Source organism: Homarus americanus, unplaced genomic scaffold, assembly GCF_018991925.1.
Source record: "Homarus americanus isolate GMGI-L3 unplaced genomic scaffold, GMGI_Hamer_2.0 scaffold74, whole genome shotgun sequence".
Lineage (NCBI taxonomy): Eukaryota > Metazoa > Arthropoda > Malacostraca > Decapoda > Nephropidae > Homarus > Homarus americanus.
The window spans coordinates 2,401,313-2,427,676 of NW_024716951.1; the positions used below are offsets into that span (position 1 = coordinate 2,401,313).

General features: G+C 41.2%; 1 protein-coding gene across 4 annotated transcripts in view; it reads right to left on the reverse strand.

Moving 5' to 3' along the window:
- Positions 1-26,364, reverse strand: part of LOC121858610 (uncharacterized protein CG3556-like) — a 90,325-nt gene that overhangs the window by 8,054 nt on the left and 55,907 nt on the right. For all 4 annotated transcript variants that reach the window (XM_042355124.1, XM_042355126.1, XM_042355127.1 and 1 more), the window contains 6 exons: positions 23,854-23,970; positions 6,668-6,914; positions 6,307-6,410; positions 2,750-2,896; positions 1,726-1,886; positions 58-268 (listed from right to left, as the gene is read on the reverse strand). In XM_042355124.1, coding sequence (XP_042211058.1) covers positions 58-268; positions 1,726-1,886; positions 2,750-2,896; positions 6,307-6,410; positions 6,668-6,914; positions 23,854-23,968 — 985 coding nt within the window. In that variant the 5' untranslated portion in view covers positions 23,969-23,970. The remainder of the gene's footprint in view (positions 1-57; positions 269-1,725; positions 1,887-2,749; positions 2,897-6,306; positions 6,411-6,667; positions 6,915-23,853; positions 23,971-26,364) is intronic.

Genomic DNA, 26,364 nt, shown 5'->3' on the forward strand with positions numbered 1-26,364 from the left:
AGAAAACGAACATCAAGAAATTTTATAGAAAACCATTTAATAAGTGGGGTGACCAACCTGGTGCGTCCTCACTGTCGATGGTGTCGTGGGTGACTCTTGGACACCGTCTGAGAGCCACGTCTAGTAAGGTGCGTCCTCCCATCAGCGGAAGGACGGCGTTGGTGTCGAAGAGGCTGCCGAAAGAGCCATCCGGACGCTGGTGAGACATGACATACTCTTGGGCTCGGGTGGCGTTCCATGACCCTGCCAGCTGGCTCGACAACATTGCCTACGGGAGGTGAAGGAAGAGTTTTGAGAGAGAGAGAGAGAGAGAGAGAGAGAGAGAGAGTTACATAATGCATAGTGACGATACCCCTCTCCTATATGGGAAATTTGAGGATCACCCCTCCCCCCAACCCCTATCCTAATTCTCAGGATATGTGGTCACTTTCTTTCTCACTTCTCTCTCTACATATTTCTCTCTGTCTGTCTCTCTCTCACACACGTTATTACTCCACTGCATCACGTACCATCGCCACACAAGTGTGAGGAAATGACGCCAAAGTTTAATTAACTGTGACGTTTTTGGAAGCCAGTTTTCAGGCGACCTCTCAAAGTAGGCGAGGGTGAACATAAGAAAAAAATGTGAAGTACTAACCAGTTATTTTATCGTGTGGAGAAACTTATGCTTGTAGTTATTGTTGCTTGCTTGTGTGTGTATGTGTGATTAATGGAAAATTACACACACACACACACACACACACACACAGGTTAACTCACATGTGTACACGTGACCTAATAAACATACACAACATCATTCATCACCTCAGAACAACAAAATAATTCGCAAAAAAACATAAAATATCCACATCAAAAATAAAACCCCAATAAAAGTGACAACCACTCGATGACTTGTGAGAAGTTGAGGCATAAAATGGACGGTGAATTATCATTAATGAGTTGGAGACAAAAACTTCCCACAGAGGGAGAGTAAAGCCATTCTTTTAATTGCTCTTTCTCTCTCTTTCTCCATTTCTTCACATGTCTCTCTCTTTCTCTTTTCCTTCGTTCTCGGCCAATCAAAATACCTTATTTATCCACCACCAGCCAATCAACGCATCACCCTCTTCAAGTATATTGAGTACATTTGTTCCTCTTTGACCAATCAATATCTCTCTCTTCTCAACCAATCACAGAGCTTATATTTTTCCCTAAGGAATGTCTTAACCTCTTCCACCAGTCAAAGTGCAATGCTACTTCTCTCCACCAATCAGAGACCCGATTTCTTTTGTACAATTAATATCCCAAAGTCTTTAACCAATCATAGAACCATACTGCTCCTCTCCACCAATCAGGGAGCCACTCTCTATGCATGGCCTGCTGCTCTCCTCGACCAATCACCTCTGAGCCTACACCAACATCACAGGCAGATAATTTAATCCTTGTTTATCTTATTAATATGTAAATGACGAAACATGGCAGGAAAATTAAAGCCCTTAAATTGTTATTCGCTCTTATACAATGTTATTAAAAACTCTTGTTGTTATTCAGTATTATTTAATATTATTATAAATCTTTCTTTGTTGTTGTTATTTAAGTCCTTTAACCACATACTCGATGTAGATTCATCAGTAGAAAATAAACATTAAGATTTAGGAGAGACATGTCTTCCGTTCACCTGTAAACGAGTTCTCTCTGATCCCAAAATAAATACCTGTAAATGACCTGAAGAAGCCCCTAACTAACCTGCAGGGCGAGGGCGGTTGAGTGAAGATTCTTATTGAAGGAGCCGTCGGCTGCCTGATGGTGCAGGAGGGTGTGTACAGCCTGGTCGATGAAGTGTTTCAGGTCATGACGCCGCTGGTGCTGAGCGCAGTGGAGAGCCAAGATGACCACCGACAGTGTATCTGAGGGTGTTAATACCGGGTAGAGTGAGGGAGACAGAGAGGCAGGTAGAGTGAGGGAGACGGAGAGGCAGGTAGAGTGAGGGAGACGGAGAGGCAGGTAGAGTGAGGGAGACGGAGAGGCAGGTAGAGTGAGGGAGACGGAGAGGCAGGTAGAGTGAGGGAGACGGAGAGGCAGGTAGAGTGAGGGAGACGGAGAGGCAGGTAGAGTGAGGGAAACGGAGAGAGAGAGAGAGAGAGAGAGAGAGATAAATAAGGCACTCCACTATAGAGCAGCCGACATTAGCACCATTATAGTGGGGCCGAGGAACCATAATAATGTAATCATAATAACACTTCAGGGGAGATACAGGCCAGAGCACCCTTCCTTCACCCTTCCTTCACCCTTCCTTCACCCTTCTTTCTCCCATCCTTCAACCTTCCTTCACCCTTTCTTCACCCTTCCTTCACCCTTCCTTCACCCTTCCTCCTCCCTTCCTTCACCCTTCCTCCTCCCTTCCTTCACCCTTCCTCCTCCCTTCCTTCACCATTCCTTCTTCTTTCACTCTTACCCCCCGCCTCCGCCTTCCTAGAGCGTCAGCATTTTATCACTGTGATCCTTATTGCTGGCAGTGCTGACACTAAAAGACGTAGCAGTGACCGTCAGCACACAGAGAGGAAGGGTCAGTATCAGCCCGTCAGACCGTCAACAACTTGGTTCATCAACACTCGCTACTGATAAGGGACAGTGTTGTGGGCGAGGCGTGCTTTATCTGACCAAAGCTACGTTCTGATCCCCCCCCCTCCTCTCTCTCTCTCTCTCTCTGTTATTCTGTGTCTCTTACTCTCTCTCAAAACACAACACAACACAACACTCATTAACTTACCAATTGAATGGATCTTGTTACGTTCGGTGCTCATTTCAACAAGGCGACGGATCCTGGACTTACGGACGTGATGGCCAGCTGTACAGGTGGCCAGCTGAGCAAAGGCCACCTCGAAGTCCACTCCTCCCTCCTGGTGGCCCAACATGGCTGCCGGAGAGATCAAGAGTTATGTTATGTTATGTTATGTTACGGCCAGGTACCATTAGATTAAACAAAACGGTATAAACAACATACAAGAAAGAAAAAAAAACTAAGTAAAAATTACAAAATATAAATAAAAAAGTAAAACGGAACTTAGAAAAAGTATAAAAAAGTAAAATAAGTGAGATAAAGTTTGAGGAGGTGGCAGGTCTGGTCACCGTGGCAAGGTTTTCCCACCTGTCTCTCACTTAATTAAGAACTTCCCAGCTGTTTGAAGACCACCTGAAGATAAATTGAAAATGATCTCTAATTAGTAACCTAAGTCATTTCTATTATATCTAAATACATTGACCCTTCTCTTTAATTACCCCCATCAGGTAATACATTTAATTATTAAATGGTTTTCCTCTCTAATTACCATCATAAGATAATTTGTCTCTGTCTGTCTTGTTCTTAATGGCGTTCTCATTACATAACAACTTAGAACCTTTAATTACTTCCTGCTATTAACGAAGAACTTATATAACAATGATCTGGTGTGGTCATGTGACCTGACCCGGTTACGTCACGTCTGGCACACAGGTTGAGATAAGGTTGACTATATCTACACTTGTGCTCGAATATGGCCAACACACACACACACACACACACACACACACACACACACACACACACACACACACATCACCCTACCCACAAGGTTTACAAAGACAACAGCCCCGGATTTAGCGGCCACCTGGGGATTACTGCCCCCCTCCCTCCCCTCCCCCACATTTTTCATCGTAAGAAATATTTCCATGTCTACGATACATATTTCCTGGTGCTAAGAAAATCTCTATCTTAAGAGAAATAGTTTCATAGCTTGAGATTTATTTTTATATTAGACACTTAACTATATTTCTGTTTCCACCGAGATAAGTTTTCTCTCCGTCTACCCGTCTCTTTCTCTCAATTTCTGTCTGTCTGTCTGTCTGTCTGTCTGTCTGTCTCATTCACTTTTCCAGTCCTTCTCTTGCTTTTTGTTCTGCTTCCCGTTTTTATCTCTTTATCTTTACTTCTCCCTCTACGGGGCTTACTGCTATCTCCCCCTTTTATCTGCCTCTCCCCTCCTCCCATTCCTCTTCTTCTCTTCCTTGCCGTGACGTCTCTTTCTACGTCATTTTCTTTGCCCCACCTCTCCCTATCTCTCTCTCTCTCTCTCTCTCTCTCTCTCTCTCTCTCTACCTGGATTAACGTCTAAGTCCACCTTTCTTAATTAACTTCTAACTTAAGATAATCTTCAAAATAGTTTTCCTGTATTATATAGTTTTCGCTAAGTATATAATAAAATAATAATAATAATAATAATAATAATAATAATAATAATAATAATAATAATAATAATAATAATAATAATAATAATAATAATAATAATAATAATAATAATAATAATAATAATAATAATAATAATAATAATAATAATAATAATAATTTAATCCCTATAGATTAATTTTAATGAAACTGTGCATAATTATCACGACCACCCCACCCACACCTCTCCCTACCTCTACTCTCTCCCTCCTCTTGTATAATTGACTCTTAATATTAAAAGGCGGCCGATTATATAATTGATTCGTCAATTTCGGTCATGTTTGTACTTATTTGAGAGAGAGAGGCACTACGGTTTCATTAGCCTCTTCCTGATTGGCTGTGTGCCACCTGATGATGGACCAATCACCATTAAGAAAAAAGTGGAGAAAAGAGATGAGAAAAGGAGAGTATTATTATTATTATTATTATTATTATTATTATTATTATTATTATTATTATTATTATTATTATTATTATTATTATTATTATTATTATTATTATTATTATTATTATTATTATACCAACAAAGGATCCGTTTTCTAAAATACAAGTGAAAAAGAAAACGAGAATCCCAGCTGGGAATCCAAAAGACTATTGTTGGAATGAGTAATACAATTCCAAAGATTCCCGTCTGCTCATATTGGTTGTTGATTCCTAAGTCCAACGAGAGAAGGAATTTCTCTACAGTAATTCCCAAAATGCTGAGAGATAATGTGTGTTTGTTCTGCTTTATCTGTTATTGTTATTTTTTTTGTTCGTTATTTCTTAACTTATTACTTGTTTTTTATTATAGTTATTGCTTATTTATCTACCTTATTCCCATCTTTGTTCACATACACACACATATAATCAACGACCTCACCAGCAAGGAATCGAACCCTCGACCTACTGGGTGGGACTAGGGAACGCTTACCGGCTAGGCCACAAGGACACTAAAAGCAGTCCTAGACTCTGTTATATTTCACACAAAGCCTGTTCACCGAGTTGATGGCGCCGTGAACCTCATTGGGAAACTGCCCGTGCCTCTTATGTGGTGTCAGTAGCATTTTACCGAATCCAGCTGGTATGAAACGCGAGGTACATATATATACTTCATATATATTATACGTACTTATGTTTGTATACATACTAGAACATATTATAGGTCCCACACACACACACAGTAACACTTCATAACACAAGAACGTGACCGAAATTTCCTGCTGTTGGGCGTAACAAGATTTCTGAAGGCAATTTAGACTTTATTGGTGGAAAATGTGGGCGTGGTGGTGATGATGTGGACGTGGTGGTGATGATGTGGGCGTGGTGGTGATGATGTGGGCGTAGTGGTGATGATGTGGACGTGATGGTGATGATGTGGGTATGGTGGTGACGATGTGGGTATGGTGGTGATGATGTGGGCGTGGTGGTGATGATGTGGACGTGAAGACGATGAAGTGGTGGTGATGGTGTGGGCGTGGTGGTGATGATGTGGGCGTGGTGGTGATGATGGGACGTGGTGGTGACGATGTGAACGGTGGCATAGATGATGCGTGACGATGTGGGTATGGTGGCGATGATGGGGCGTGGTGGTGATGATGTGGATGGTGTTGATGATGTGGGCGTGGTGGTGATGATGCGGACGTGGTGGTGATGATGTGGACGGCGACAGATGATGTGGACGTGGTGATGATGTGGACGTGGTGGTGATGATGTGGACGTGGTGGTGACGATGCGGACGTGATGGTGATGATGTGACGTGGTGATGATGATGTGGACGGCGATGATGATGGTGGTGACGATGCGGACGTGATGGTGATGATGTGGACGTGGTGATGATGATGTGGACGTGGTGATGATGATGTGGGTATGGTGGTAATGATGTGGACGTGGTGGTGATGATGTGGACGTGGTGGTGATGATGTGGACGTGGTGGTAGTGATGTGGGCGTGGTGGTGATGGATGTGGACGTGGTGGTTATGATGTGGGTATGGTTAGGTTAGGTCACTCTAGTTCAAACAAGGTCAACGAAGGATAAACAAGGTTAAACAAGGTTAAACAAGCTCAAACAAGGTCAACGTACTCACCAACAAGGTCCTTGGAGTAGAAGGCCCTTGGGTCCCGACACAGTGCCACCAGAGCCATCACGTTGACCGCCAGGTGACCCGTGGTGAGGGGCAGCTCTCGGTGCCTGCCAGGAGGTCAAAAGTCAGCTGGGCTAACTGGTCATTGATATGTATGTAGCCTATGTATGTATGTATGTACAGTATGTATGTATTACCACTTTCAACTCATTCTGTCCTCTCCTCCCTACCCTCACATCTCTCTTTTAAACTCACCCCCTCCCCACCTCCCTCTCATCTCTATCTCCCCTCCCCACCCTTCTCTACTGTCCCTCCTTCTCCCTCACCCCTCTCTACGCCTCATCTCTCACCCACCAATACTTACTTCCACAGCCTCAGTACCAACTCCAACTCAAGTTGCTTGGTGGAGAGTTGTGCATCGAGGTTTTCCGGGGCGAACCAGGTGGCATTGGCGAGGCGGAGAGCGAGGAGTGTGTGGGCAGTGTCGCTACCCCATCCCCAGTCCGCTCGCCTCTGTCCCACCACCCACTCCACTGCCCGGGCCGCCGCTGGTAAGACTAACACCGGGCGTTCGTCCATCAGTCTGGCATCTTCTTCTTGTGAGATGTCGTCTATGAGAGAGAAATGGAGATGGTGAGAGATAGAGATAATGAGAGATATGAGGAGTTTATTTTGAAGGGGCCGTTAGTTCTGGTTTTCTTTCTCTGAGGAACAAGTGGAAATAGTGAGAGATAGAGACAGTGAAAATCACCATAACACTTCCACCAACGTGTGTCGACCAACATAACATCTCCACCAACGTGTGTCGACCAACATAACACTTCCACCAACGTGTGTCGACCAACATAACATCTCCACCAACGTGTGTCGACCAACATAACATCTCCACCAACGTGTGTCGACCAACATAACATCTCCACCAACGTGTGTCGACCATCATAACATCTCCACCAACGTGTGTCGACCATCAAAACATCTCCACCAACGTGTGTCGACCATCATGACATCTAAGACTCGCTGAGTGTTTACACCGGTCGTTGAGGTCTCCTCAGGGAGTTCTTGAGTCACTGTGGTCAGGATGAGTGAGTCAGTTGGTCCAGTTGGAGGAGAGCCAGAGCTGAGTCAGCCAGAGTCACGGTTGCCAAGTGTGTGGGCGTGTGGGCGGGTGAGGGAGGTTGTGTATAAGGGGGAAAGGGGTGAGAGAGAGAGAGAGACAAGGAAAAGAAAGCTAGAGAGGTAGGGAGGAGAGGGAGGTGAAGAGAGGGAGGTAAAGAGAGGGAGAGTAAGGGAGAGAGAGGAACGTATGTGAGTGGCAGTGATTTAACAACAGTTTCATTACACCATGCTTTTTTTCTATCTCTCTCCACCAGCCACCAGAATCACCTCGTTAGTGGCAGGAGTTACCAAGCAAACTTTCTCGCGATAGCTTGCCTGTATGAAGGGTCCCTTGGATCTGCCGGTAGCTCTCCCGACAACGTAGCATCATATACATAAATTGAAAAATTTGGAAACCTTTAAAAACCCGGAATTAGTTGTACATATGTAGATACCAATTACATTTGACGTATATAATTTAGTTTACATTATATTTATAATTTGAGCCACTAAGAAGTCGAATTAGTTGTAAGCATAACGAAATTTTAAAGTCATTAAATTACGAGTAGTTATACTTAATTTGTATCGGGAGAAAGAGACAGAGAGAGAAGGGGGGGTAAGATGAAGGGAAGAAAGGGAGGAAGAGAAGGAAAAGAATGAGATCAAAGAGAAAGGATGAAAGAGAGATTAGGTTGGAGAGGGGTGAATGTGGGAGGTGGGGTGGGGGAAGGCATGAAAGGGGGAGGAGGTCGTTAAGCAACTCTCACACAACGCTGACTGGCCAATTATCTAATTGATTTAGTGTAGTACAGAAGCTGTCCACGTGTTTAGGGGTGGGAGGAGAGTGGAGAAGACGGAGGGAAGGAGGGAGGGAGAGGAGAGAATAGAAGGAGATGAGGAGGGGAGGAGCAAAGAGAGGGAGTGAAGAAGGTGGTGAGGAGGATAAGAGCGAAGAGAGGGAGAGAGGGAGGAAGGGAGGTGGTGGAAGTGATGGAGAGGGAAAGGAAGGATGAAAGGAGGTAGGAAGTACTGAAGAAGAGTAGATGGATGGGAGAGAGAGAGAGAGAGAGAGAGAGAGAGAGAGAGAGAGAGAGAGAGAGAACGCATCTTACCTCAGCTAAGTAAAACACAGACAAACCTTTACACAGATCCTGGATGAATTGTCAGAGGTTTACTTCTCTCTTCCTTTCTCTTAAGCTTCTAAAAAATGTTGGCAAGTTGTGAGAATGAACCTAACTTATTTTCTTTAATCAGCGGCAATGGCTTCAAAATTACACTGAGACTCTACGTTAACTGTAAATAGTGGTGGTCTAATTCCCTGGCTCAAACCCCTAACCTCCGTACTCAAAACTCCATCCTCACGTGACAGTATGTCAAAAACTTTTTTTTTTATTGGCCCCAGTATCATTTTTTGACAACTCACCTGTCAGCTCAACACCAACACTCACTCGCCAGAAACTAATCAAATCGTATTTTCAAAAACTGTCGTCAATGCCACGAAGCTGTGGTGGTCGGGTCGTATTTCCCAATATACTGTACTAGCTCGGCCTTATGTTTCTTATATGACTTGACGATGTCGCGGGGAAGTCGAGAACTGTTTGTTTATATTCCTTGTTTACACAGCGACGATCAGCTGATAGCTCGCGCGCTGGCTGGGATAGGAAGAAGAGGAGGAAGGTGTTGAAGGAGGAGGTGTTGAAGGAGGAGGTGTTGAAGGAGGAGGTGTTGAAGGAGGAGGTGTTGAAGGAGGAGGTGTTGAAGGAGGAGGTGTTGAAGGAGGAAGAGATTTTGAAGGGGTAAAAAAAGAAAGAAAATTATATATAAGAGGTATTTGGTAAGGAGACTCACAGAATAACAACTGATGAGAGACGGATATCTTAGAATAAATCCGAATTTCTCGTCTACGGCATAACACGAACGACTGATGTAAACAAAGCTTTCAGAGGGTATGTAATAAAATATCAGCTACGTTATCCAGCACCGAACAACTAAAAAATATGTCCGATACTTTATTAATACAAATATACTATATTGTCTTGCTATATAATGTGACATATGTATATTAGATGCCAAAATTTCATAAATTCGGAAGTTTTAAACGCTAATTCTTTCAGCTTAGACTACGCATGTGCAGGAACGGTGACGTCATTAAGCTTCAACCAGTCAGGTGTCTAAATGTGACTTCTACCTATCACTGATTAGTACACAGTTGAATATTAATATTACGCTTTAATAATTTTTTTCTTCTTCAGAATATAGGTGTCAGTGGAATACTTTAAACGCTAAATCAAAAATAAATAAATACAAAACTGAGAATTTGACATACAGAAGAGAACAGCAATTGTGATATAAGAAATTCAGGAAATTTTAGAGAATTCATCCTCCTCCCCTCCGTGGACCATTCAACGCTATGTTCATTGAAACCAGACACCTGATTGGGCGAGACTAATTAATGACGTCACTCAACTCAAACATTTACGTCATGTAAACTCGTGGGCCAGTCAACGCTAAGTACCATTTCAACTAGTCATTTGATTAGCTTATGGATAATGACGTCAGAGGAACAGACTAACGGGAATAATGGAATAAGAGCTTAATCTGGCAACACCGCAGTGAGGTTTCCCGTTGGTGGTTTTTGGTGGAGATAAATGAACTGGCAGGGCCTCGATGACGTCACAGTGATGGATGGTAGTAGTGGGGGCGGTTCTGCACTCTGATTGGCTTCTGATAACTGTGAGACAGATGGTATAGATGGCCCAGCTTGGGTTCTGATAAGACAGATGGTCCAGCTTGGCATAGATGGTACAGTTGGGGACAGGGAAGAAAGGACAGGTGGTGGGGAGGAGAGATGGAGGAGAGGGAAGGGGGAAGAGGAAGAATTGGAGGAGGAAGGAGAAGGAGGAGAAAGAAGAGTGGGAGATGAAGGAAGAAGAGAGGAAGAAGGGAGAGGTATCTTCTATCTAGTCAGGCAGATAAGGTTACGCACACACACACACACACACACACACACACACACACACACACACACACACACACACACACACACACACACACACACACAAGTTATGTACATATTAACTCTGGTTGGCCAACATGAGGCAGGTGTGGGTGTGTACACGTAACCATCAAACTTGAGATTGGTGTTTGATGTGTGTGTGTGTGTGTGTGTGTGCGTAACCTTATCTGCATGACAAGATACACGCACACACACAGAAACATACATACACTCACACACACACACACACACATACAGAAGGATTTTGCTTGTCAATACAGAGTAAAGTTATACAAAGTTATTTTGGTGATAAAGAAGAAGTTTGTTTCAGTCGCTCCGAGGAAGGACGCGTTAAACTCTACGGTGATAGCAACCCACGTTTCACTTACTATTGCTAATAATAATAATAATAATAATAATAATAATAATAATAATAATAATAATAATAATAATAATAATAATAATAATAATAATAATAATAATAATAATAATAATAATAATAATAATAATAATAATGATAATGATAATGATAACATAATAATAATGATAATAATAATGATAATAATAATAATTATAATAATAATAATAATAATAATAATAATAATAATAATAATAATAATAATAATAATAATAATAATAATAATAATAATAATAATAATAATAATAATAATAATAATAATAATAATAATAATAATAATAATAATAATAATAATAATAATAATAATAATAATAATGATAATTATAATGATAATGATAATGATAATAATAATGATAATAATAACGAAAATTGCAACAAAAATAACCTCATTACAACGAATCTCTCTCTCTCTCTCTCTCTCTCTCTTTCCCCTCGTCTTTTACTTACTGCTTTCTATTCCCTTTCAATCTATCGTCTCTCCCTCTTCCTTATCTTCCTCGTTCATTAACATTCGCTCCACCAGTTCCTTCTAATTCCTCCATTCATTACATTTTTTTCTCCTAGTTCCCCCTGTAATTATTCTTCACATTTTCCGTATATTCTGTTTCCCCTCTTTCACTCCCAGGGCTGCCAACACTCAATAACCCAGTGCTACCAATGTTCCCAGACAATCAGAGGCACGTACAGGTATGATATTCCATAGCCTGCAAGAATGGATATGACGTCACAAATGGATGGCCAATAGAAAGAAACAACACACATGTAGTCACAAATGATAGTCAATGGAATGCAAAAATGCACCTGACGTCACACACACACACACACACACACACACACACACACACACACACACACACACACATGGTATTGAATAGTTTGCGAAAATGGATATGATGTCATATATGGTATCTAATAGAGTACCAAAAGGACCAGGACGTTACGTATGATACCCAATAGCCTGTGTGAAACATCATGACTTCACATATAGTATCATATTATAACTACAGAGAATGATCATGACGTCACATATAATATCGAATGAGCTGCAAGAATAAACATGACGTCACGAATGATATCCAATAGACTGCAAGAAAGGAGCCTGACGTCAAATATAATATCCAATAAGCTGCGAGAAGGACATGACGTCATACAATTTATCCCATAAAACAAACTCGGACATAAAAAAAAAACCAGAAATATGATAAAGGAAAGGAGAAATACTTGTCGTAGACGAGAGAGAGAGAGAGAGAGAGAGAGAGAGAGAGAGAGAGAGAGAGAGAGAGAGAGAGAGACCGTATATGATGTCTCTAACAATTACATTACGAGGAAAAAAATAAGTTGTGTTGACTTTTATGTGAGAGAGAAAATGTTATTGTCTCGTGTACTGTCGCTTCTGTAGAGTGTGTGAGAGGCAGTGAGAGTCAGGGTGAGGATGAGGGAATAGGGAGAGGAAAGGGGGAGGGGAAAGGGGTTAGGGGAGAAGAGGAAAGGGGGAGAGGCAGGAAGAGAGGGGGAGGGGAGAGGATGAGGGGAAGTGGAAAGGAAGAGGGGGAGGGGAGAGGGAGAGTGGAAGTCTTGTGATTGACGGAGGGAGGTAAGGAGAGTGTTGGAAAGGAAAAGGAAGAGGAAGTGGGAGGAGGGGGGGTTAAGGGTAGAAAATAATGTGGGGTGTATCATTATATTTTCCTTCCTTTCCCCTTCTCTCTCCGTCTCTCTCTCTCTATCAGGTGTCAGGTAGTGCGCTAAAGTCCTGAAGTAAAAAAATAATAATAATCTCCCATTAAAAATATGGAAAATAACTTAAGGAGCTTTACATGGCAACACTGATGGCCGTTTCCATTTTTTTTCTCCAGGATGTCTCCGGCGCCTTACGTATCCTAAGTCATTTTTTTTCATCCTGTGGAAAAATAGTATAGATTTTTCCTCCAGGATGTCCACTGCGTCTTATTTATGTTTGAGCATTTGTTCCTCCTGGGGAAAAGCAAGGGCTTTTTTCCTTGACATTTGTTGTTCCTGAGGAAAAACACGAGGAACTACTTCACGGCTTTCTATTATATATCCGTAAGCATTTGTTCATCCTGGGGAAAATTTATATTTCTTCCTCCAGGATGTCAATGGCTTTCATGTCATGTATACCAGAGTGTATTGTTCATCCTAGGATACATACTGAGGAGGTGGGGAGGGAGAGAGGGTGGAACTGTAGAAAGAGAGGAGGTGAGGAGGAGGAGGAGGAGAAGGAGGAGGGAGGGAGGGAGGGAAAATGGTGCTGGTGAATAAGAAGAAAATGAGAGGGGATGGTGGAGATGAGGAGGTGGAGGTGAAGGTGGAGGAGGAGGGAGAGGAGGGCGGTGAGGAACGAGAAAAAGAAGAGTGGTGAAAAAGAGGAAGATGGAAGAAGAGAAAGTTATGGAGTAAAGGTGAGAAGGAAAGAGATAGAGAGAGAGAGAAAGAGAGAGAGAGGTGATGAAAGGGAGAGAAAGTTGCTCTCTCTCTCTCTCTCTCTCTCTACCTTTTACTACCTCGCCCTGCCTCTCCCTTAAATCCCTACCCCTCGCCCACACTCCCTTAAACTCTCTACCTTTCGTTCACTCTCCCTCACGCCGTGCCTCTCCCTTCCAAACAGCTCTCCCCCCACTCTGCATCTCGCCCTTGCTCCTCCTCTCTCCCTCACTCTCCCTCACTCCCTGCCTCTCCCTGCCATACACCTCACCCTCGGCCAAGAATTTCAAAAGCTTAGAAACTCACCTAATTGGAATCTTTTCCTTGCTTCAGGAATGTGACGGAAGTGACGGTAGGGAGTGACGCTCGAGTGATGGTAGAGTGACGGTTGCATGAAGGTAAACTGACGGGAGTGATGGCTGTGTGACGGCTGAGTGAGGGTTTCAGTGACGGTTGAGTGACAGTTGAGTGACGCTTGTGTGATAGTAAGTGACGGTTAAGTGACGGAAGGACAAAGAAGAACTCACTCGCTATAGATGGACGGAACACTTTACACACACGCACACACCTGCCATTTTGGGATTAAGTTTCTCCACACTGACTATCACACCGCCACCTGCTGCCACCTGAGATTCCTCGTCTGATCATAACCAGCCCGTACGACCAACGTATTGATCACTTCAACAACAAGCTTATTCGAACTAGTGTAAAAAAATCAACAACAACTCGCAGATAACTTGTGTGTTCATTCCTTGCCACTTCTTCCCGTTTTTCTTGTTAAATGATCTCCTTTGCCACAAGATGCCACAAAAGCTATTCTTCCACAGCTCTTCTTCGCAATCAGACGGGTCCAAAGTGACCCCATCGTCACAAGAGTCAACACAAACACTTTCTCTAAACACGTTCTTCTTCCCGCCCAGATATCCCGCAAAAACGACCCCCTCCCCCTTCTCCCGTCCCTCCTAGCCACAAAAGACGACATGAACGCATCTTTCTCACCTCCTCGTCACCACTAAATCCACAAAGGACGCTTCACAAACTCTACAATAACAGAACAAAAAGGACACGGTGTTTACAGTGGCGCACTTGAGACGGATAATCGAGGGTCGAGATCCTCACCCAGGCCTCTGTTGTTTTTCTGACACTTATGTTTTTATAGGATCCATCACCTCATTACTTTTGATTTAAGCATCTGTTGATCTTTTGAAACTTATTGTTTTACTGATGATTGGAATCTCTGTTAAGGTTTGGGCATTTATTGTCCAGAAGAATTCCATGTTCTTTTTGTTTTTTTGGTGTTTCCATTATTATTCTTTTACTCTTGGTCACACACAAATTGTTTCAAAGGATTCGATATTATCTGTTTTATATTTATGTCTATTATTGTTATATACTAAGGACCAAGACTTTTATTAGTGTTTAAGATCCTCCTCTCAAGCCCTCTATTGTCGTTTATATTGTGTTATTATTTCTAATATTGATCTTCCTCTCTTTCCTTTTAGTGCTTATGACGATTAACGCGAGAGAGAAAGAAAGGGGGGGGGGGGCGGTCAGTGACAAGATGTTCCTAACAGCCAACAGGGCGGGAGTTAGCAGCCAGTAACAGACAAGAGGGAGGGAGTAAGCAGCCAGTAACAGCCAACAGGGAGTGAGTTACCAGCCTGTAACAGCCAACAGAGAGGGAGTGAACAGCCAGTAACAGCCAACAGGGAGGGAGTTAACAACCAGTAACAGCCAATAGGGAGAGAGTTAACAGCCAGTAACAGCCAACAGGGAGGGAGTTAACAACCAGTAACAGCCAATAGGGAGAGAGCTAACAGCCAGTAACAGCCAACAGGGAGGGAGTTAACAACCAGTAACAGCCAATAGAGAGAGAGTTAACAGCCAGTAACAGCCAACAGGGGTCATGCTGGCGCTAATGGTGTGTGAAGTGCTTCATTTAAATACATAATCGACCGTAAGTGACACACACCATGAATAAATTTGAGACTTCAGAAAATACAAGAAACACATGAAAAAGTATAAGACAAATATACAAAATACAACAAAATCCTCGAAAAGAGAAAAAACTCTCGAAAATACAAAACAATTCTCCAAAAAAAAAAAAAAAAAATTCTAGATACTACTACTACTACTACTACTAATACTACCACTACTAATAATGAAAGTAAAAATAGCAACACAAACAACAACACCAACAAAAAACCATAGCCACAGCAACACAAAACACAAAAGTACACAGAAAACGGGAAACACAGATATCACATGGAACATATTTAATCATCTCTTGCAACAGATTTTTCTTTTCATCATCATCAAGAAGCATCAGATGATAAAGTCTCTTGCAACAATGGAAGAGGTTAGTAAAGGGTTCAATTTGATCTCCGTGTCTTCTTTGTTGACATCAGGATTACAGGTATTTATTTACGTACAAGTTAGTGAATGGAAGGGTAAATAAAAGAGACTAGTGTAGTTTGGGGTGGGAGGAGGGCGGTGATATTCTCGTTTTCTATAATAGTTAAGGACTTGTTGTTTGAAAATATATGTTGGGATTTGTGTGTGTGTGTGTGTGTGTACGTGTGTGTGTGTATGTGTGTGTGTGTGTGTGTAAATGCTTGTCTGTGTCTTTGTCTATCTGTTTTTCTATCTGTATGTCTCTCAATCTGTCTGTCTGTCTGTCTCACGTACTCTCTCTTTCCCTCTGGATTTATACATTATACAACAACAACAATACACAATTACGACAAAACTAACAACTATCACCGTACCACCACCACCACCACAATAACAACAACAATAACAGCAAGCATCGTATCTCTTTAACAGAATCACCACCATTCAACAACTACAATTTGCCCAGCTGTAATAACCATCCATTAACCACTACCTGCACCACCATCTTACAGAAGCGATGAAACGTGAAAATTAGCGCCATGAAGGTTATATACCACAGAGGTGTAAGTTCTCGCCCTTATCCCACAAGTCGATAAGATCAAAAGTCGTTTAATGGCAATTTTTTTTTATCTTAGCTAGCCGAGTTGGGTGAGGAAGGCCGGTTGTGTGAGGGATATTACCTCAGTTATCCGGAAATTAGAACCGCTACCGGACCCACAGCACCCGGGATTTCATAGCGGGTAACCGGAATTAAGATAGTTGTGAACCGCAACAAAAATATGAAAAATAATAATGATTTCTTCAAAGGTCATGTAGTTGGTGATGTTGGAAATTTTACGTTCATGTGTACATTTTTTGTTTGTGTGTGTACGGTTTTGTGTATACTTTAAGGTGTATGGTAGTCATCCTTTCAAGTGTACGTATGATATGTGTTCACGTATACATTATTATACGTTCATGTTGCTACGGACTGGGGGTCTTAGATTGTTTCAAACCATAGTTCACCACTCCGGTAACAGTAAAACTATAACAAGGTCGCCATTGAAATTAATGAATGAAAGGAATAAGCAATACACTAAGAATAAATTAAAATACAAATTCATTTAATAAAAGAAATAAAGCATCTGACAAGTATCAACAAACGAATCAAAAGTCAAGTTTACAAGTATTAACCGATTTGGGAATATTCACAACTCGGCAGACAAACAAGTTACGTTAATCATAATTACATTGACAAGTGAGCAAACAATAACGAGGGTTGGGGTACACTACACCAACCAACCAATACAAAGAAGATTAGATAACGTCACCGTTCTTTTGCCAATATAATGTTACCAAATTTCAAGCCTAGTACACAATAATATATCCTACACACAATAGTATATCCTACACACAATAGTATATCCTACACACAATAGTATATCCTACACACAATAGTATATCCTACACACAATAGTATATCCTACACACAATAGTATATCCTACACACAATAGTATATCCTACACACAATAGTATATCCTACACACAATAGTATATCCTACACACAATAGTATATCCTACACACAATAGTATAACCTACACACAATAGTATATCCTACACACAATAGTATATCCTACACACAATAGTATATCCTACACACAATAGTATATCCTACACACAATAGTATATCCTACACACAATAGTATATCCTACACACAATAGTATATACTACACACAATAGTATATCCTACACACAATAGTATATCCTACACACAATAGTATATCCTACAAACAATATTACATCCTATACACAGAAAATATAATATCCTATTCCTCCACTTTCCTTGACTCACACACTCCCAACAATATAATGTATACTCAAGTTAAGGTCGTTCCTATGTGTTGAACTCCTTCCACCGTTTCCACCTTCCTCAGCCACGTCAAACCTGCTTCTTCTCTGTCCAGTGTATTATGGTCACCACATCACTTTTTGGCGGGAATCTACAACGAATCAGGCATCATTTTTCCAGTGGCGCCATGAAACGTCACCTCTGACGTTTCAGCCGGCTTCTCACGTTCCATGCCAACATGGTCTAGCTAGGTTTGTTGTTGTTGTTACGGTAGTTTCTAATTGCTGGTTTCTACTCCCGGGACTCAACGTAACGTAACGTAACGTAACGTAACGTCACAATGTGTACATTATTATGCCCTCATGTGTTCATAATTATACGTTCATGTGTACTACAGTTATATAAAGTGAATCAATTGACCGTCACAGATAGATGACCTGACCCGTCAATCACTGACCTAAAAACCCCGCTTAAAATGATCACCAATCGAGATCCCTTACCAGGTGACCAATCAAAGAGCACTTTGATCTTTCAACGACCAATCAAAAGATTCATATGTGATCTAAGGGAAATGTAATTGGTTGAGCTCTCTCTCTCTCCTATCTCTCAGTGCTTGTGGTGGACTGTTCTGTTGCTTTCTGTTGTTGCATTCTAAGATAATATAGGTAATAGACAGACAGAGAGACACACATAAACAGAGATAATTCAGTCTTACCACCTCCCAAAAAACAGTTCTCTTGCAGTAGTACCACCACAACACAACAAAAGGCCCCTACTAATCCCAATCCCCTCCTGTACCTTCTACAGTGTTACCACAACAGACTCAACACTACACCCTAATGCAGTGTTACCAGACAGAGAGAAAACCATTACTAACGATGTGATTAAACCAATTAACTAGTTTTAGACCTGACACCACCACACAGCCCAACGTCAGCCAATTAACGAGCAGATCTTCTTGTGTATATAAAATCTCGCTGACCAATCAGAGACGTGTATTTGTTCAGCCCTGTCTGATATTGGTTCATTTTATTGTTGTTGTTCTTTTCAGTTTGACTCGCGCAGGTAAACAAGTGTTTGTTTGTTTGTTTGTTTTCATTGTCTGTTTTATTATTTTTTCATGGATGTCAGGGTGAGTTATGCTTTTTTTTCCTCTCTACCACCACCTGCCACCACATACCACCATCTACCACCACCTACCACCAACCTACTGTACACTAACGAAGCGAAATTCAACCACCATCATTACCCGAGGCACTGAAACAGGACCCGAGACCTGGACAATATTTTTACACTTCACCTCGTCCTTCTCACACGTTATACCGAGTAAAGTGTTGTAGGCTCAGTGACTAGCTCAACCCCCATTATGGTGAAGACGCCTACCTACCTATCTACCTACCTCATAAGACAGACAGACAAACGCAGTCGACATACAGTATATAAATATTGAAGTGATAACCGTGGTAACATTATGAGATGTTCTTATTACCACCATGCTATTGTACTATTCCGAATGATAATAAATGTTACAAAATAATTCCTTGACATAAATGTATAGTATATATCAGGTGCCTAAAAGAGAGCTCAGGTTCTCAACTGGCTCAGCCATGTTAATATTGCTATTTTTATCCACTCTGTATCTGTGTTTTTCTGGCTAAATAAACTGTTTCAATTCAATTCAATTCAATTCACCTCAGAGGATTTAACAGTGTAGTTGTAGTAGTAGATGTGAGGGAGGGTCTGCCAGGTGGTATATACGGAGCACCTGTCGTATAATATCTCTCTCTCTCTCTCATCATCACAAAGATCAATCAGGCGGGATATTACCAACACAGCTAATTGGCTACACAAAAAAAATTCATTGAACATATTTATTATTATTATTATTATTATTATTATTATTATTATTATTATTATTATTATTATTACTATTATTATTATTATTATTATTATTATAATTATTATTATTATTATTATTATTATTATTATTATTGTAATTATTACTATTATTACTATTATTATTATTATTATTATTATTATTATTATTATTAGATGCGTTACCAGAGAGAGAGAGAGCTTTCATAATACCATGACACCTTCCACTCCGTCTTACACACCTGGTCTACCGTAACACAATTACACACCCGTTACGCACATTTACATACTTGTCACACACCTTCTCCACCACAGTTGTATAGAGTCATCACAGTGTTATACCGACTGTGTGTGTGTGTGTGTGTGTGTGTGTGTGAATACCACCACCACCACCACCACCACAACACTTCAATTACTTCCAGGTCTTGTTGTCCGTCTATGGAAGAATTAATAGGTACTTAGTCGACGCCAGGTTGACGTATGACCTCCTTTTGGCCTCCGTGTGGCCTCCATGTGGCACTCAGGGTGGGCAGAGGCGAAATGTCAGGCCACCTTAGATACGAGAGGAGACCTTTGTGGCTTCTTGTATTATTAGAAGACAACTGTGGCCATAGTGGAGGTTATAGGAGACAACTGTGGCTTCTTCTGTGGCAAAAAAGGATGATTTGTAACCTTTTATCTGGCCATGTAGAAATTCTGGAAATATTGATGGCCATAACGAAATATTTGTGGCCTTCCATACCTCTGGGAGAAATTTTGAGCTATGTTGGAGCCCAGAGGGACGATATATGGCCTCCTTGGTGGCCAGGAGACAAATTTTATGGCCTCTCGATAATGGCGTGTGGACCTTCCTTCCTCCCTCCTTCTTCTCCTCTCTTATCCTTCCTTCTGCTAATGCTTTCCTTGTTTGGCCAACCTTCTAAATAAACAGGTAAAACACAACCTTACCTGAAGGCCTAAAAACACAGGTAATAAATATTCAAGGAACCAATGAGGAAGCAGGAATGAACAACAGCCTTCACCGGTAACGACCCGCATACTAACTACCTCATTAACCAAGGGCAATATATTCATCCCGTCATATTCATTACACCTTGATGGACCAAATGAAGGTGGACACGTACGGATATACTTTATATTTTCTTTGGTATAGATGTGTATAAATGTGTACTGTATGTGTGTAATAATCCCAACATTAATATAACTGTAAAGATATAGAGATACGCACACAAACACTCAAGTATGCACACATGCATACAAAAACACACACATGCACTCACACACACACATACAGAAGGATTTTGCTTGTCAATACAGAGTAAAGTTATACAAAGTTATTTTGGTGATAAAGAAGAAGTTTGTTTCAGTAGCTCCGAGGAAGGACGCGTTAAACTCTACGGTGATAGCAACCCACGTTTCACTTACTATTGCTAATAATAATAATAATAATAATAATAATAATAATAATAATAATAATAATAATAATAATAATAATAATAATAATAATAATAATAAAAATAAAAATAATAATAATAATAATAAAAATAATAATGATAATAATAATAATAATAATAATAATAATAATGATAATAATAATAATAATAATAATAATAATAATAATAATAATAATAATAATATCTAAGTTCATCATCTCTCTCTCTCTCTCTCTCCCTCATTTCCTCCTCATTTTCCTGTGTTCTCCAAATACTCTCACCTACACAGGTTTCCTAATTACTCTGGGGGATTGTTTTTTTTTGGGGGGTGGCAGTTCACTTATACGTAACGCGAAAAAAGAACTCAACTGAAGATTAATTACACCTGACGACTTTTTTCAGAGTTGTGTTGGGAATACGGAGGAGGCCCTGTGTGTGTGTGTGTGTGTGTGTGTGTGTGTGTGTTTAGAACTGAAGGCTGGTTGGAACGTATAAAGGGTATATGATAGACCTTCTTCATCTGATACTGACAGTTACCCGATGTGGATGACAGCCTCCTTTCGCTCCCTTTTTTACTCCATATTTCTCTCCCTCCCTCCCTCCCTCTATTTCTTTACCCTGCCACCCTCCCTCCCTGCTTCGTTGCCTCCCTGCCTCCCTCCCTCCCTGTCTCCCCCTTCTCACTTCATCCTCTTCTGTGTATCGTCTTTCCTTTGTTATTCATCAACATTATTCTCTTTCACTCTCTCTCCCTTTCTCTCTCTCCTCTGTACATAACTTTGTAAGGTTGAGCGCATCTATGTACAACTGACACACACACACACACACACACAAACACACACACGCACACACACACACACACACACACACAGCTAAAAAAAAGTCTTACTTCAAAGGCATATTACCTTAACCAAAAAGAATTAAATCCCGCAGGAGAGACAGAAATACCAATATACAAAGAAAAATCTATATTGATTTGATAAAATAATAATAATAATATGAACAAATAAAAAATGGCAAATATTTAATCAAACTGGGTATAAGAGAAAACGTAACTTTTTAAGGGGGTAACTCATATAATCCAATTTTAGAATATGAATTGTCGCAGTTTTGTGAGAGAGCTGGACAATTTATATGTAAATCATTCATTAGTTAGCAGATCCTTGGTTCTCCACCTGGTTCGTTATAAGTGACGTTAATGACCTATGAGCCAACCCCTTTCATGGCTCTCTCTCTCTCTCTCTCTCTCTCTCTCTCTCTCTCTCTCTCTCTCGCTCTCTCTCTCTCTCTCGCTCTCCCTCTCTCTCTCTTTCCTCAGATTATTCCAAGCACGGGTCTGGAAATGCGACATGGCTGTATCCTTTCATCAACCAGTAATATAAGGAGACTGAAAACTGAATATATTATCTACAACCCTCTTCTTCTTCTTCTTCTTCTCCTTCTTCCTTCTCGACTATCTTTCCTCCTCCTCCTCTCTCCTCCTCCTCCCCCTCCTCCACTTCCTCCCCTGAGAAACATAGGCGTCTTCCTCAGATGGAATATTTATGGCGGTATTATTCTACACTATGTTACTGCTGCAACCTGTGTGTGTTTGTCAGATAGATAGATATTTAGATGGATAGATAGATAGATAGATAGATAGATAGATAGATAGATAGATAGATAGATAGATAGATAGATAGATAGATAGATAGATAGATAGATAGATAGATAGATAGATAGACAGACAGACAGACACACACGCAGACAGACAGGCAGACAGATCGACAGACAGAGGGACAGACAGAGAGAGAGAGAGAGAGAGAGAGAGAGAGAGAGAGAGAGAGAGAGAGAGAGAGAGAGAGAGAGAGAGAGAGAGAGAGAGAGAGAGAGGAGAGAGAGGAGATCAGGTGTGTATATATTTTTTCGACGTCATTAAAAAATTTGATGTTTTAAGCAAGTTTTTCCATCTTTCAAGTGTGTATGTGTTTAGGTTTGTATCGCCCCCCCCCCCGTCCCCTGACACGCATTCCACCTCACTCACTCACACACAAACTCTTTTCCCAAACACACTTACACACACATTCCACCCCTACCCCCCCCCACACAGACGCTCCTCTGCTCCCCACACACACGCTCCTCTGCCCCACACACACGCCCCACACACATACTTTGCACCCCACACCCTGACACACACACTCCACCCCCCCCCACACACACACACACACTCACGCACACTCTCTATCGGTACCCCACACACAGACACACACACACACACACTCCACTTCACAAGCTGTTTGTTAATTACCCTAACAGCAAGTTATTGTTTGTTATGAAGCGTCCAGTTACGTAACAAGTAAACAATGACGTCACACCATCCCTCTTACAGCGTCACGTAATATTAATAACCGGAGGTAATTTGGCCTTGCAACATATCAACAACGTCGGCACAGGAAATCATCTCTCTCAGTGACATGTTTATGAAAGCTACGCCTGGCTAACGTGTGACTGGCTTATGTATAAAGTAGTAAGGTTTTATTACTCTGAGTGTAATGCCAGCACTAACGATCAATAGCGACACAGGTAGATAATTTGTTACGTAAGGCGAGATTTTTTCTCAATCCCTATCAATTCTGCATGTGACACTTTGCATACAACGCCAGGCGGATGTTCTCCCGAGGCCTGTCTACACTGGTAACCTTTACAGTAGCAGGGTGGAGGCTGCGCTGTGTTCTGTGTCAACAAGTTGTCTGTATCTGACTGCATTTAAGTGTTTGTATGTCTGTCTGGCAGTGAATATACATGTGTGTGTGTGTGTGTGTGTGTGTGTGTGTGTGTGTGTGTGTGTGTGTGTGTGTGTGTGTGTGTGTGTGTGTGTGTGTGTGTGTGTGTGTGTGTGTGTGTGTGTGTGTGTGTGTGTGTGCGTGTGTGTGTCTGTCTCTTCGTACCATCGTGGAAGATCACCTTCAACTTAAAATAAATTACTTAAAACTATTCGTCAACTTACCTTCATACACAAAATAAATAAACAATTTAAATCAAATAAAGAAAAAGGGGAATACAGAGAGATAAATAATGAAGATTTACTCACCATCTACCTCGTTGGTGTTGTACTGGTCGGCCGCGTTAGGCTGAGGCTCAAGTACCAGGAACAAGAGAAGGAGTGGCATCATAGCTGACGTCATCATTGTCCTTCGTGACGTCATGACTGTAAACAAAGAATATGGAGCCCGGTTAATATTGTTTTTATTATTATTATTTGCCATACTTTTACAAACACACACACACACACACACACACATTTGTCATTGTTGTCAAAATGGACTTTTATTCCGAGTGAGTTATTATGATAAGATCTTTTGACCAGCCTTATTAATATTATCTAAAGGGAGGGAGTGAGGGCGGCTAGACTGAAGCAGGAACCTAGGGAAGTCTTTTTCCTCCCTTCCCCTCTCTCTCTCTCCCTCTCTTTCTTCTTACAGCTTCTCCCCTTTCTCCTCCTCCTTCCTCCCTCCTCTTCGTTCTCTTCTGTCCACTCATGAAATTTCTTCTCAAACTTGTAAGTAAATCAAGGGTGACTGAGACCTGCAACAGGATGTAATCAAGTCTGCAGCTGCTGGACTGAAGTTTGCAACAAGTATATTGAAGTCTCCTACGGGTAAAACCCAGTGTTTAGAATACTTACTGTTACTTGTAAATCTCTCTCTCTCTGTCTCTCTCTCTCTCAACGTCACACGGCCCCGGGACATTAGTATCCTCTTCCTCACTATTTGCTCTCAACTTCCTCCAGTAAGCGATGGGTTCCCTCCACAGTCCATCCAGTCTTCCACGGCCCTCCATGTCCCTTCAACATCTTTAATAATCCCTCCAGTGTGTGTGTGTGTGTGTGTGTGTGTGTGTGTGTGTGTGTGTGTGTGTGAACTTACTGTAAAATTGCTCCCTAAGATAGACTCTTGCTTTTATCCGACGTCTCCGCCATCATCATCATCATCATCATCATCATCAGCATCATCATCATCATCATCATCATCACCAGCCTGACCAGCGAGCCTTAACCTCCCTCCCTCCCTTCACGGACACACACACACACACACACACACACACACGTAGTTCCAACAAGACGGAAGTGATTGCTCGAAGAGATACTACAACTACAATAACAATAACAATAACAATAACAACATAAACAAGAAGAAGAATATCTCTCCTGCGACACAGTTGACCTTCACTTTCTACCAACAGCAATCTACCACCACCATTATCACCACCTGCAGTGCTATCTGCCGACTGTAACCGTAACACAATAACATTACTGGCTTCAGTTGTTGAGTCACTGAGTCGCTGAGTCATTTAGTCGCTGAGTCGTTAAGTTGTGCTTTTTCAGAATCTTTCTCTGGCAGTCTGCTTCTCTCTCAACCAAAACAACATGTCAACAAACCGCAAGGAGTCGTTACAGCAAGTGCAAAACAACCGTTAAAACCGTTACATATGAATTTGAACATTGTAACGGTCGACCACGTTTAAAACTAAAAACAGTTGCCAACGTTTATATAATTCACCTCTGTTATTCGTATAAATGACATAACAACTAAAAGTATGTAAATTCTACGAGACCATTACTGTACAAAATGCTATATAAAAATACAGTTTAAATTTCATGCATGTATAAAATTTGAATAACATAACGAATTGTGGTGTAACTGAACTGTCTCTAGTCTTCTCTCTTCCTCTCTGTCTTTATCTCTCTTATTTTCTTTCATTCTGTCTTTGTTTTTCTATCTCTTTCTCTTTCTTCTTCATTATTTCTCTGTTTCTTACATCATCTGTATAACCCTGACACAATAACGTGTGATGGGCTACGTGACGTCATCTATGAGCTAACACACGAATGGCTATAAGACATCACATCTCAGCTAATACGTGATGGGCTACGTGACGTCATCTATGAGCTAACACACGAATGGCTATAAGACATCACATCTCAGCTAATACGTGATGGGCTACGTGACGTCATCTATGAGCTAACACACGAATGGCTATAAGACATCGCATCTCAGCTAATACGTGATGGGCTACGTGACGTCATCTTTAAGCTAACACATGATTGGCTATATGACGTCTTATCTGATCTAAAATGTGAAAGGCTACATGACTTCATCTCCGAGCTATCAAATATTTGGTTACATGACACAGAGGTAGTGACGTGTAACTTTCTCAAACACACACCCAGCCCATAGAGGAGCAACTGACGCACATAAAGTAAAAAAAAAACGAGAGACAGAGACAAGAAAGAGACATGACGTTGATTGAGACAGAGAGAGAGATAGCAGTGACGGCCCCGAGAGACAGACATACTCAGCTGCCTCACTCTACGGCCGAGGTTTTCATTTGGTAAAGTGAAGGAAGGTTGAGTCGTCATGGAAGATGGCTTCTTGTTGTGATCCTCTAAAATATATAATATTTTTGAGGTATTTTATTTTTATTTTTTGAAGTCGTTTTTGCTATTTTACTATTATCATTAACGTAACGTAACGTAACGTAACGTAACGTAACGTAACAAAAATAAAGGTAAAAATTGGCCCAGGTTATTAACATCAATAGT